Consider the following 13025-nt stretch of genomic DNA (forward strand, 5'->3'; position numbering starts at 1 on the left):
TGTACCCCGCCTCTCGCCCGGAACGTTAGCTGGAGATAGGCACCAGCACCCCTCCCGACCCCACTGAGGGACAAGGGTGTTCAGAAAATGGATGGATGGATATATATATATGTATGGGGGTACATTATGTCATAGTACCCCAAAGAATTTAAAAACTACTTTCACCCCTGGTTTTCCATGACTAAATGTTTTTCCATGTAGAATTAAACATTTTAGTTGAAACAGCAATTGACCTGGGTAGTGATGATCTGCTGTTTTAAATGTAACTTTAGATCAGTTATTGTCTACAAAAGGTTGCTTTCAGATGTCTCCAGTCTGTGTCACATATTTATTCCTTCTGAAACAAATAATATTAAATCATTAAACTTTTAAGAACATTCGTTTGTAACTTTTCCACAGTTGATTGTAGCGTTACATTGTCATTGACTGGAACGTTGCTCTGGAGGCTCAGCTGCTGTCAATGTTTTCATCATAACCACAAGAAGAAAGACATAAAGCAGATTTAATTACATTGGTTTTTAACCTTTTACACTTTAGTTGAATACATGCCTCTTACAAAACAACATAGATACAGTTTGTCAAAAAAAAAAAAGAAAAAAAGAAAATCCTGTGAGATGGCACTTATAACGTTATAGCTGCACATGCAGCTTCAGGGCTTTGGGTGTCTTTTGGGTAGCAGCGGCACTCAGGTGGACCAGCTATCGTAGCATGAGCCACTTTCGACACAGAGTTAACAGGGCAACCACAGATCATCAGGTGACATTGAAAGATGTGTGTCAGGGATGGAGAATGGAGGCACTCACTACAACATAGAGCTATACATAACATCTGGAATTTATACATCCCTACCAATAATGATACAAAGATCAAGAAACAGAGCCATAATTATACAGTAGAGGCAATATTAATAATGATTTATATGGTCTTAGGCTACAATTATGATTTTATAATTTTTTCTTTAAAAAAAGGAACATTTAGTGTTATTTTTCGATGAATTGTTCTTTCTGTTCGTCTCTCTAAACAGGGAAGATAACTATTTACACTGGTTATTTTACAGCCCACCTACCATAATGTTCCTGTACTGCTGTTTAGTTAGAGAAGTCGAAGACAGGAATGATCCCAGTGAGCACAGGGAGAATGGGAAGAGAGATGACGGCTCAACTCCAGTGAACAAGGACTCCAGAAAGTCTTACTGCTGCGTCTCAGGATTAAACTGATAAAAAGTCCTGGATTTAGTCCAATCACACTCCTGTACTCTGAGTGGGGTACGTCCACTCAGAGGACGTACCCCAGCTCCCTTCCGGTCCCCCACCGCTGTGTGTGGAACAGTGCAGTACAGTTTGGGTTTGGCTTCTTACATGAGCAGCAGCTGGCCCAGGCCCATCCTGAACTGCTGCGTGCAGCTGGCCAGCTCCTTCACCCTCTCCGTCATCTCTCTGGCTGCTCCAGCACACGGATACTGCAGCGCGGCTGTTTTCGTACTGATTACGATGTCTTTGAGTTTTTCACACAGTGTGTTGCTGCTCTGGGCCATGCGACCCCTCACCTCTGGAGACTTGGCCTGGCGTGATAGTGTGTCCCCAATGAACACCAACTTGTGCGCACTAAGGATGACAAATTTGCTGTGTGCCACAAAGATCTTTGGCGGCTGGTTGGAGTTGACGGCGGTGAAGAAGGCATCAATGGCATTGGTAACCGTGGTGATGTTCTGCTCACACTGCTCCTGGTAGAAGAGGAGGAGCTGGTGGTCACTGTGACACAGCTTGGAGGATGGGGGCTCTCCGGCGCCGTTCGTGGACAGCTGGTTGGCCAGAGGATGGTGGAGAGAAGGAACCCAGCCTGTCATGTCATTGTTTATTGGCCGGCTCACTTCCTGCTCAAGTCGCTCAAATTGTTTAATCTTAAAAAAAAAAAAAAAAAAAAAAAAGAGCAACATTTTACCAAGGATCACAAATGATTAGACAGCCATAAACACAGAAACAGATAGGAATCAGGTAAATGTTCAAACATTTTTTTAAAGCTATGTCTCCTAAGATAATAAAAGTAATGTTTATTTATTTATTTTTCTTAAACTGAATCTAGAATTCTGAACCCAACAGGAGGCTCTGGGCTGATACGTTGTCCTGTTTTACCACCATGGCTGAAAAAATTCAAAAACTAGACAGAATTTCACTGAAATGAATCAACTGAATAAATTTCAATGTATCCACTGAATGAAAGGGATTATCATTTTACTGTCATAACTTTAGTGTATTATTGAGCTTCTATAAAACAGATCAACACAAAGTATTGTACAATGGTAAAGGAAGAAAGACACCTGGTGTTCAGTGACTTTTTACAAATAAAAGTGTGAATATTGGAGCATCTCCACGTGAAGGCAGTTCCCCACAGGCCTGTCACAACAGATTTTATTGGACGATAAATTGTTCCAGAAATTATTGCAATAGACAATAATTTTGTTGTTTTGCAATAATTTTGAAGTAATATAATGGTAATGGCATGATAATGCAAGAACACATTCTCAAAAATCAATAAATGTTAAATTCTAATGAACATTTAACACTGTAACTGGAAGACATTTTAAATATTGAAAATAAATTAAAACAACAGAAACAAATAAAACAAATTATAAAATCTTTGTAACTTTATAATTTGCAACGAAAACTGTCCCTCAAAAAAGGGCTTGTTAAGAATAAAGCATCAATCTGAAGACTTTTGTCATCAAGTTTTTGGTAGAAAGAGAGAAAAGAGAAAAACAATAAATCCTGCAAATGTAAATGATTGAGTTTGTTTTAATTTATTAAGTGATAAATTGATTTATTGATTATTGTGACAGGCCTCATTTTCCATCTGCCTTCACATGCTACCTACTGAGCAAATAGGGTCCATAAATAAATTCAGATGTTCTGTGAATGTTTGCTAGGAACATTAGAGAACAAAAATCGTCATGGAACCCAGCAGAAAGGTCAGAGGGAGAGTTGGGAAGATTAAGCCTTGATTAGGTTCTACAACAACATCCCAGAGCTCTGATCAATCCTTCACCTGGGCATGGAGAGAGGATGGACCAGCTGCTGACCTGCCAGGAAATGGACGTTCATCTGGACTGACAGACTGGACAGAGAAAGCAATGATCAGAGCAGCAGCCAAGAGGTTTGTGAGAAGTCTGGAGAAGGTGCAGAAATACACACTCCAGTGGACAGTTACTGGGTTCCAGCAGGATGGTGGCAGCCAGATCTTAGACAGCAGGGTCTTCACAGACCCTTCCCATCCAATCAGACTCAGTCTGAGCAACTTAGCAACTTAGCTGTGCTAAACTTACCAGTTTAACCAACTTGTGTTTTTACCAGAAACACAACTAAAGACTAAAAGATTCCCACAGGAAGTCGTGACTAAGTGGGACTGGATATAAATACATATCTGACCTTTGAAAGCATTTTACTTCAATTTAATCATATGCAATACTTTGTGTTGGTCTATCACATGACAAAATCTAAAATAATATAAGGGGTGTGAAGATATCTCTTTTCAGATGTAGGAAATTCTGATTATCAGCTCTTCTTTCCAGTCTTGTATAACTTAATAATGCCTTTAGATTTGTTAAACAGAGGAACACAAACCTGTTGCTGCTCTAGCTGCGTCTTGTTGTGTCTGATTATGTTGCCTTTCTCCAGGAGCTGTCTTTGATTCTTCTCAAACTCTTCTTTTCCCTTTCAAACCAAAACACACATATTACATTACTGCTTCTGCTTCCCCCTACTGGAGACTAGAAGAACTGCAATAGCATTGCTCCCTCTACCACAAAATTCTGTATCAGCCTACTTAATGTTTTCTTTTTAAATTAAAATGAAAATATTTGGGGACAATATTTTCAGACTGACCTCTCTCTTCATCTCCGCAATATGAAGTACAGGCTGTTGTGACACAGGCATGAACATGTATTGTGAGATGTAAAGACCCAATTCCTTAGTTCTTATACTCACATTATAGCAGTTTGTTGGTATGCTAAATCCAGAACAAAAGGCATAAAACTATGCCACCCTGTATCCAAATTTGTGTTATATTTTATGCCAGGTGAAGCAAAAGACGCCATATGGTGTAAAAATACATCCCTGGGTGTCCATTATGATACCAGGTGCAAATGGAACTTGCCCCAATCAGCTCTCTGTATGGGCAAGCAAGACAAGAAGATCCCTGATCCTAAAAAAAAATCCAACTACCAGAGGAATGTGTCACCTTCCCACGTCAGAAGTGTAGTGACTTGTGCTAACTCACTCTTTTTTTTTTTGCTTTGCTATTTTATCAAAATAATTTATCACAATATATAGATTTTTTTTATCTCTGTCAAAAACTACTTCATTGAATCAAACAATTCAATTCTAGATACATAAACCAATAAAACAAGACAGTTTCAGCCACAACCATAAGTTTGTGAGTGGTTTTAGGAAGCTTCTTCTTGTTTAGTTTATTTAATAAATCTTGCATTAAAAAGCAAAGATAGCAGGCAGCAAGCATGGACTTCCTCTAAATAACAGATAGTATAACAGATTTTTAACAGCAGATGGTGCAATGAATCCCAGGTAATGTATTTTTACACCACCTGGCATCCATCACACAACCTGGTGCAAAATATAGATCTTGTCATCTGTGATGCCATGTGAAGCAATATTACAATATATTTTTTCTTATTTGGTTAGGTAAAATGGTGTAATGTGAGTAAAAGAGCTCGCCATACGTAACGATCATTTAACGCATTCCACTGATATGGACAGAAGGTATTGTGTAAAAGAGACTTATGCCATAATAGATTTTCTAGCTCAACTTCTTGTGTGGCAGTAATGTACCTGTAGATGGACGTAATCATAGTCCTCCATCCAGCCTTCCTCTGTGACCTCATATGGTCTGTCCACTCCTTCCTCCTCCTCTGCAGATGTAAATTTTGGTGGAGAAGGGAGGGGCCGTGACTGAATATGCACTTTCTCCCCTCCCTGGTAGGTTCCACTACCTGATCCTGTCATGTGACCACTAATCTCCCCAGGGATTGGAGGGAGGGGCAGCTGCTGCTGCTGCCGGGTTGTCCTTTTGAAGAGCAGTGAGGCGTTACCGTGAAGAAAGGAGGCCAGCTGTTTGGTGTCATCAGGGATACCTCTCGCTGTTATGATCAGTTGATCTAAGTCATCCCCTCCTGGAGTCGGAGTGGACAGTGCTGTGGGTGACCATGAGATGCTGTCTAAGCTTTGACTGTGCCGAATCAAATTCTGGAAGACCTCCTCCATCTTTCCAACCTGCCGACCCAGTTTGGTCTGCAGCAAGCGGTCTGTGGCCTGGGCAGCATTTGCCACAGCACCTCGAGCAAATTCTAGGAAGTCTCGGACAGTGGCTCGCACCCGGTCAGCAGCCTGATGAATGGCTGTGAGGTTTCCATCCAGGTGAGCAGGGCTCCTCCAGTTGCCTGTGATGAATGACATCATGAGGGAAACACTGGACTCAACAGCCTGCTGTAGGCGAGACAGACGCTCCATGGCTTGATCAAGGTCCAGCATGAGCGGTTTTCCTTGGATGGAGCCGGAGGCAGGAAGTGAGGACGTGTCCCGGACAGGAACCATGTCTAACGAAGAAGCAGAGTGGTTGCTCCGTGTGCTTCCTGTGCTTGACGCAGAGAGGCGCTTAAACGACATGGTCAGCTCCTCAGCATTGGACTGGGCATCACGGACAACCTGGAGAACAACGTGGATGTTGATTACAACTTTCATAAATCATGTACATATATTAACAGTAATGGATTTACATTTTGATGAACAACTGATCAAGAAACTGGACTGTTAAATGCCATGAAATGAGTAATAGAAGGACTGGCTGAACTTTTAAAAGTTTATTCCATTTGGATAGTGACTCTCTTACCTACACTAGAGAGCACCTGATGCAGCCTAGATCTGAAATAAGGTAGAATATTTAGGAACAGAGCCAACAGCTTGTCACATTACTCCACTCTACTACATGTCATATATTTAGGCTGCCATGAAACTTCTCAAGCCTCAAACCAAATCAGTAATAATTTACTAATTCTCTACAGCAATGGTTCTCATACTTTCTTTTGATAAATAAATACTACCTTAGATGGAAAGATATTTTAAACTGCAACAGAACTTCAGTTTATAAAGGAAAGTTAGACTTAAGATTCTGAGTGGGAAATGAGAGAATTCTCAGCAACACAAACTTCCAAGCATCTTCATGGCAGCCTGTTATTTAAAACTGACAGATGAACTCGGAAAAGCCAGAACTCATTCTTTACTTCTGGCGATTTAGTTCTCATTAAATCTTTTACATACACACTACTAATATAAAATTCTCTTTAGCACTCTCAGTCTGTACTGGGAGTTCGTCCCCAATACACTCCTGTTTTAAGTTTCTAATGAAATAAATGTGCTTGATTGGCCATTTTTACTGCTGGTCGTAGTTAGTTGACCCAGAGAGAATTAAGAACCACTATCAGTGGAGATAAACTTTTCTTAGGGCCCAAAAATTAAACTTAAAATATGTAAAATTATAATTATAAAACAATTTTTGTCAGATGTGCGACATTTTAGAGACTAGAACTGCTGTAGAACGGTCTGGTTTTATCCATATACCGGTGTGGCTACCTCACCGGGTTTATCCAAACCTCTTCCTCTTTTTCAATCTGAGACTGTTAGCAGAGGCGGTTGACAAATCTATTACAATATATACCACAATACACACATCATCAATATCAATAGAAAATACGTCTGATAGAATGTTCAATAATTTCACTGAACTCCGAGCCAGCATTCAGGGGGATATGGACAGAGGAAAGGTTTAGCCTCTCGACTGAACTTAATTGTTTCAAGTAAAGTCAAAGTAAAAAGTTCTTTTAAGTTAAAAATGTGTATCTATTAGGTTAATTCCACACAAAAATATAAGTTAGGGTGCGTTCACACTGCAGCCTGAAGTGACTCAATTCTGATTTTTTGGCATTTCCGATTTTTTTGCTGGGCCGTTCACACTGCCAGTAAATGCGACCTGCATGCGTTCTGCAGTGTAAACGGGCAAACGACCTGAAAGTGTCCCGCATGCGCAGTAGAGGGCGCAATAGCGTCAGCGTTTTCAGTGTTCTGCCAACTGCCATAAAAAGAAGAAGTGCTCAGTGTTTGCGGAAGTAAACATGGAGGCTAAAGGTGGAGCTTAGCTTACATATTTGAAGTTGTTATCCGGCCGGAGCAGCATATTAACAACTTAATCCCTATATAGTCCGTCATGGTTGTTGTTTTTCTTCCCACTTGCACGTATCAGGACGCAGAATAGTGAGATTTGTTGAGAAACAGTGATGTTCAGTTCGGATGAAGGCGACCTGGACGTTAGGTCGCATTTGAATCGGATACGTATCGGATATGGGTCAGATTCGAAAAAGAATCCGACCTGTGCTGTTCACACTGCCATGAAAAGATCGGATACAGGTCGCATTACGTCAAAAAAATCGGAATTGAGTCACTTCAGGCTGCAATGTGAACGCACCCTTAGTCATCACTAAAGTGAGATTTATGTAAATAAGTTCAGAACTACAGCCCAAATATAATTTTTTAGAGTGTATAACACTAAATGTCAATAATACAATTTAAGTTTTAGTTTACAACTTAGCAAAATGTGAAAAAGTTCACATGATATATAACAAAGCACTGTAAGATATTAACTACTCACAGACTCTCCACAAAAGCTATGTGTTTGAGCTAAGCTAAAGTAAAACTTCTGAATCTATGCAGTAAAGATAATTTCAACTGTAAGTTAAGAAACTCTGTTAACAGCAACACAAAAATGTTTGAAAAGTATCGACATGTGTTAGAATAACCTGGACACTTCATTACAATGTCTGCATGAAGATAAAATGGACCACACCTTGAAGCATCCTTACCTGTGGCGGGACATCATAGACATACTGGTCTCCCCTCTCGCTGCCTCTGTCCTCTCGTTCCCGTGGGAAGTCGTACACATCCTGGCTGGGGAGGCCTCCGCCACGCAGGGTGGCTGGGATGTCGTAGATCTCCTGGCTGACTGCAACCCTTTCCCCCCGGTGATGTTTCTCAGTCAGAATAGGAGGTGGAACATCATAAACATCTTCTGGAATGAGCGGCTCATCATCATCACTAACGTTGTTGTGCTGGTATTGGCCAGGACCGGTGGGAACTTGGTGCTTCAATTTGACAAAGTGGGGTGGCACATCATAGGTCTCCTCTCTGATTAACTGACCGTCAGGAACATCTTTACTCATTGAGGGGGGGAAGTTGTACACCTGAAGAGACAGAAGAACCAACATACACTCACATTTTTGGTCCAAACCTCGTATTTAGTGTTCTTTGTGTTCTTGCATGATATCAAAAAATAGAACTGCTCAACACAATGACTGAGAAATAGAAATGACCGGTAAATACAAATACTTATGCTTAGAAATGCAATATGTTGTGGTTATTTTTCAGGAGAAGCAGTTAATTAATGACAACTAAAGGTCAGCAGCTTCAGGTAATAGTTATATTGTACAGCCCAACAAGAGTCTTACAGTTTGCTGGGGATTCTTGTCTGTGGTTGCTGGGGTGTCATATATGTCTCGACCACTAGATGGCCCCTTCACCACCATAGGCGGAGTGTCATACACCTAAAAAAATGGAAAAGACAAAATTTGTAAATAATTTGTCACAGCATTCATGAAATTGGAACAACACAAAACCACACATTCACAAATGTTCACATTTATCACCTTGTAATGTTTATACATTTTTCAGTCTCTTAGTTCAATGATTATTAGTATCATTAAGCCCATTTCCTCTCTATATGAGCTACACAAAAGATTGTGCTTCTGACTTCCATTTGGGGAGGTTGGGGTGAGAATTAGGACAGATTATCGCTCCAGCATAAACTGAAATAATTCTGGAGTTGACTGGCAAAGTCTGGATAAAACATCCCCACTGATTAGTAATCTGAGGAATTCCATTTTACACTGACTAATAACATCAACTGCATAGTTTTTGAAATACACATAAATTATGACTTAGGAAAATATAAGCTCTGAATACCCAAATAGCCAAAGGATGTTCATTCCATGTTGAATTATAGTCAAAAAGGTTGACTTTTTCTACCTGGGATTTTATTATTGGGAGTGCTTTTAAATTAGGCACAATTTGTTGGGAACAGTGGACGGCTTTCTGTACATTTCTCACTTGTCTGTAAATATTATTACTGACTGTTTGTGGACAATGTGATCCCAGGTAGCAAAACATGTAAATTTAATGTTGAATTATGGTCAAAAAGGTTGATTTTCGTTTAAGGCTGACGATTGATAGTGGATCAGCCATCAAACATCCAGCCAGAGATCATACACAGTCCACCCCTCTGCTGAGAAGAACTCCTCCATGGGGTTCAGGAAGAGAGGAAACAACAAAATATGTAGTACTGTAAATTGGAATTGCTGCTGAAGTCAGCTGTAGAGCTCAGCATAAAAATGAAAAGTTACATTCTCTCAAAAAACAATGCGTCTCATCTGGTCCCTTTAGTTTGAAGCTGTCGCAGAATGAGCTCAGCATTGTAGGACCCCATTCTGTAATACATAAAATAAAAAAGGGTATCATTACCCCATGTTGCCCTGAAACACTGACAGCAGTCATGTGACCAATGACATTTCTTCCTCTTCTTCTCATGTACTCAGGTTAAATCCAGCCTCATAGTAGTCTATAAATCTCTATTAAAGTCAGATTACCTTTTTTATAGTTTGTTAACCTGATTTGTGTGCCCCTCATTATTCTCCTGTGTGCGTATGTGTGTGCGCGTGTGTGCGTGTGCGTGCGTGTGTGTGTGTGTATACACAAGTGGTCACTGAGTTTATTCATTTTGGTCACAGGTGTGTTCATTTGAAAGTCTTTGATCGATTTCAGTGTGAAAAGGATGTCAGTGTGTACAGTGTTTTGCAAAGTGTGTTTATAATTGGGCAAATCTATACTAGATGTTCATAAAAAAAACTGTAATAATAATAGTTATTTATCTGAATCAACTGCTTTTGAGAATGTTTACAAAAACTGAAGTTGTAAAATTGGCTATAATACTTTGATAGGTGGACTTCTGAAGAAAGTACCAATGGGGTTCTACAGCAGCGAACCCCATTGGTTCGTAGTTGAATGGTAGTTGAAAAAGTGAACTGGTATTAGCCAGTTCACCAGAATATCAGCCCATTGAGCCAAACAGTTTTCACTGCAATCACACATAAACACTGACCTGGGTGCTGTACTGCTGGCGGGTGGGTGGAACATCATAAATGTCCTGCTGGGCCGGTGGCTGATGTCTGGGTGGGACGTCATACTCGTCCTTGTCAGCTTTCACTGTGTCGTACACATAAAGCTGTCCCACTCGAGTGGGAACAACCACCTGCACACAGCAGCACAGGGACACAACACAGTTCAGACTCCAAATAAGAAGAATAATAGTGTTTATAATCATACAACCTGCATCAGCCTGAGCAACAGGGATGAAAAAAGAAAAAAAATCAAAGTCCAAACTTTATGACACATGAGCAGCATATAATTATGTCACTATGACAACCTGCAAAGGCAACAGCCAAGTCAGAGCAATTCAAATTCAATTCAAATTCAAAATTCTTGATCCCAAAGCGAGATTAAATGTTGTAACATTTAATCTCGCTTGTAATGTTAATTAATTTTCTTCAAAGAGTTATTGTAGATAGTGATAGCTGTTGGCAGGAAAGCTCTCCTGTAGCAGTCTGTATTCCGGTGAATTTGAAGAAGCCTCTGACTGAAGACACTCTGCTTTTCTAAGATAGTGTCATGAAGAGGATGGTCAGCATTGTCCATAATTTTCTTAATTTTATGAAGAATCCTTCTTTGCATAATCATCTCCAGAGGTTCTATAGTTGTCCACAGAACAGAACAGAACCGGAACAGAACCAGAACCAGAGCATGGGTCCAGTCATAGTTGTCGTGGGAACCAGGCTGGTCTATTGTGCTCCTGTTTAAACTGTGTGTTATATGGTTTGAGTGAAGAGTCTTTATCAGGTTGTTGAGCCTTTTTAGGTCCCTGGTTCTGATGCTGATGAATCACTGACATTAGCACAAAACAAATCCTGCAGCCATGTCTCAGTAAAACACAACACTCTGCATTCCCTATATTCTTTCTGAGTCCTTGTCAGGTCTTGAAGTTCATCTGTCTTGTTAGCTAACACTCTCATGCTGCCCATTATGATGGGTGGTAGAGATGGTTTGAACTTTATCCTTCTTCCTCTTCTCTTTGCTCCTGCTTTCCTTTTAAACTCCTCTGGGATTTCTGCCTTCAGTTGTGGTATTATTTCAGCTGTTCCCTGTTGTAAAACACCTTGTTGTTATGGTTAAACATCATAACAACATAGCAAAGTATGAAAAATAGTGGCAAGCATCTGTCCAACTACACACAGAAGAAATTGTTATCCAAAAGAAAGCAATTTTTCCCCTGGGAAGGCAGGCGTGAAGTTTTGAAAAATAAAACAATTCAGTTAAAGTACAAAGTTCCACCAACGTGTTGCCACCCTCAGCAACGCAATTCTAGAATTGAATTATAGTTCCTGAGAGAAAAAAACTTGTACATCTTTGACTATGAAGGGGAATTTATTGTCTTCACACTGAATGAACTGAGACTAAAGGTGTTCTGTCTCATCACAACTCAGGGCGGATACAGAAAAAACACAGCCAATAACAACAGAGCAGGGGTCCAGTCATAGTTGTCGTGGGAACCAGGCTGACCTATTGTGCTCCTGTTTAAACTGTGTGTTATATGGTTTGAGTGAAGAGTCAACCTGTCAGCCTCAGCAATCCCAACGCATGACCAAATGGAACCTCACAACATCTTCATGTACGAAGCAGAGAGTCACATTTATTCAGGGAAATCTCAGTGTTCAAGTTCATGTTTCTGCTTCTCCTGTTAGTCTGATGATGCTTCCTAAACCATTAGGAAAATGTATCAAATTATTTAGAAGTTATAGTTATAATTAATTAATCATAATCAATTGTATTTTTTACTAAATACCAATATTTGACACAATAAACTAAGTTTTTCATTAAGCATTACTAAACTGTTCTCACTAAATCCCTTACCAGATTAACCGAAGAAGGAGACCACCATGTGTATCTAGACCAGGGGAGAAAACTCATGGTCATTTCAGGCCACATCAAGATCAACAATGTCCTCAATGGGTTGAGGCAGAATGTACTGACAAAACTACCCTATTAACAAACCGTTAAAAAATTAATAAATATAGGTTTCTTCATTCGATGAGAATGTCTTGAAAGGAAAATATTAAACATCTTTTCACTTTGATGATGGCGATATACAAATTTGATTAATAAAATACTTATTAAATACACAACTGTAATACTGAAGGCTCAATTTCTAGAGTTTGAAGTTCAACATAAAATAATCATAATCTTCTTTTCTAAATTCTTTTCTAAGTTCTTTTACTAAATATCAATATATGCTAAAATTAGCACTGCTTAATACTGAAGCGGTCACATCAAATACTGATACTAAATTGTGATTTCAATCATTTTCTCTGTGTTGACCATCACTCATGCACAATATTTATACCTTCTGTGTCAAATAACTCAAAGTAAATCCATGTAAATATAAATTTCCCTGTAAAGAACCAATGTTTTATCATCCACAGCATGTTGATCAGTCCTGACCTTATCCATAACTAAGGCCAATAAATGAGTCCATTCTAAAATGACTAACCATACAACTAGAGAACTGTCAGAAAATTCCATAGTGGAAATATATGTATTCATTTTTTAAAAGGTATTTTTTCTGAAATGAATGACTCAAAATGAATCCTTTTAAGTTCCAGGCCCAATCTAGAAAGCAGAGAGTTGTTCCCTCTCTGTGTCACAAGAACAGTCATCCTGTTTGTCAAAAAGGCTTTCAGCACAATTGGCAGCAGTTGGCTTCAATCCAGATGTCTCCCTTTCTTTTTCTGTCGCACATACACA

The 13025-nt window shown here is 39.6% G+C and overlaps 1 protein-coding gene across 1 annotated transcript; it reads right to left on the reverse strand.

The window, feature by feature from the left end:
• Positions 1-483: 483 nt before the first annotated feature.
• Positions 484-12282, reverse strand: LOC103132472 (BCAR1 scaffold protein, Cas family member). The gene is made up of 7 exons (XM_016667413.1): positions 12135-12282; positions 10270-10419; positions 8564-8659; positions 7922-8299; positions 4842-5714; positions 3618-3707; positions 484-1900 (listed from the first exon to the last, which is right to left on the reverse strand). The coding sequence occupies exons 1-7, from the start codon at positions 12207-12209 to the stop codon at positions 1355-1357; spliced, it is 2208 nt and encodes a 735-aa protein (XP_016522899.1). The 5' UTR covers positions 12210-12282; the 3' UTR covers positions 484-1354.
• Between the last annotated feature and the right edge of the window lie 743 nt (positions 12283-13025).

Source organism: Poecilia formosa, unplaced genomic scaffold, assembly GCF_000485575.1.
Source record: "Poecilia formosa unplaced genomic scaffold, Poecilia_formosa-5.1.2 Scaffold1073, whole genome shotgun sequence".
Lineage (NCBI taxonomy): Eukaryota > Metazoa > Chordata > Actinopteri > Cyprinodontiformes > Poeciliidae > Poecilia > Poecilia formosa.

Excerpts from the sequence above, each read along its gene's own strand:
- LOC103132472 (XM_016667413.1), bottom strand. The coding sequence starts at position 12,209 with ATGTGGCCTGAAATGACCATGAGTTTTCTCCCCTGGTCTAGATACACA. Across the intron at positions 8,660-10,269 it reads GCCAGCAGTACAGCACCCAG|GTGTATGACACTCCGCCTAT; the intron begins GTCAGTGTTTAT and ends CCATTTTTTTAG. Across the intron at positions 8,300-8,563 it reads ACAAGAATCCCCAGCAAACT|GTGTACAACTTCCCCCCCTC; the intron begins GTAAGACTCTTG and ends CTGTCTCTTCAG.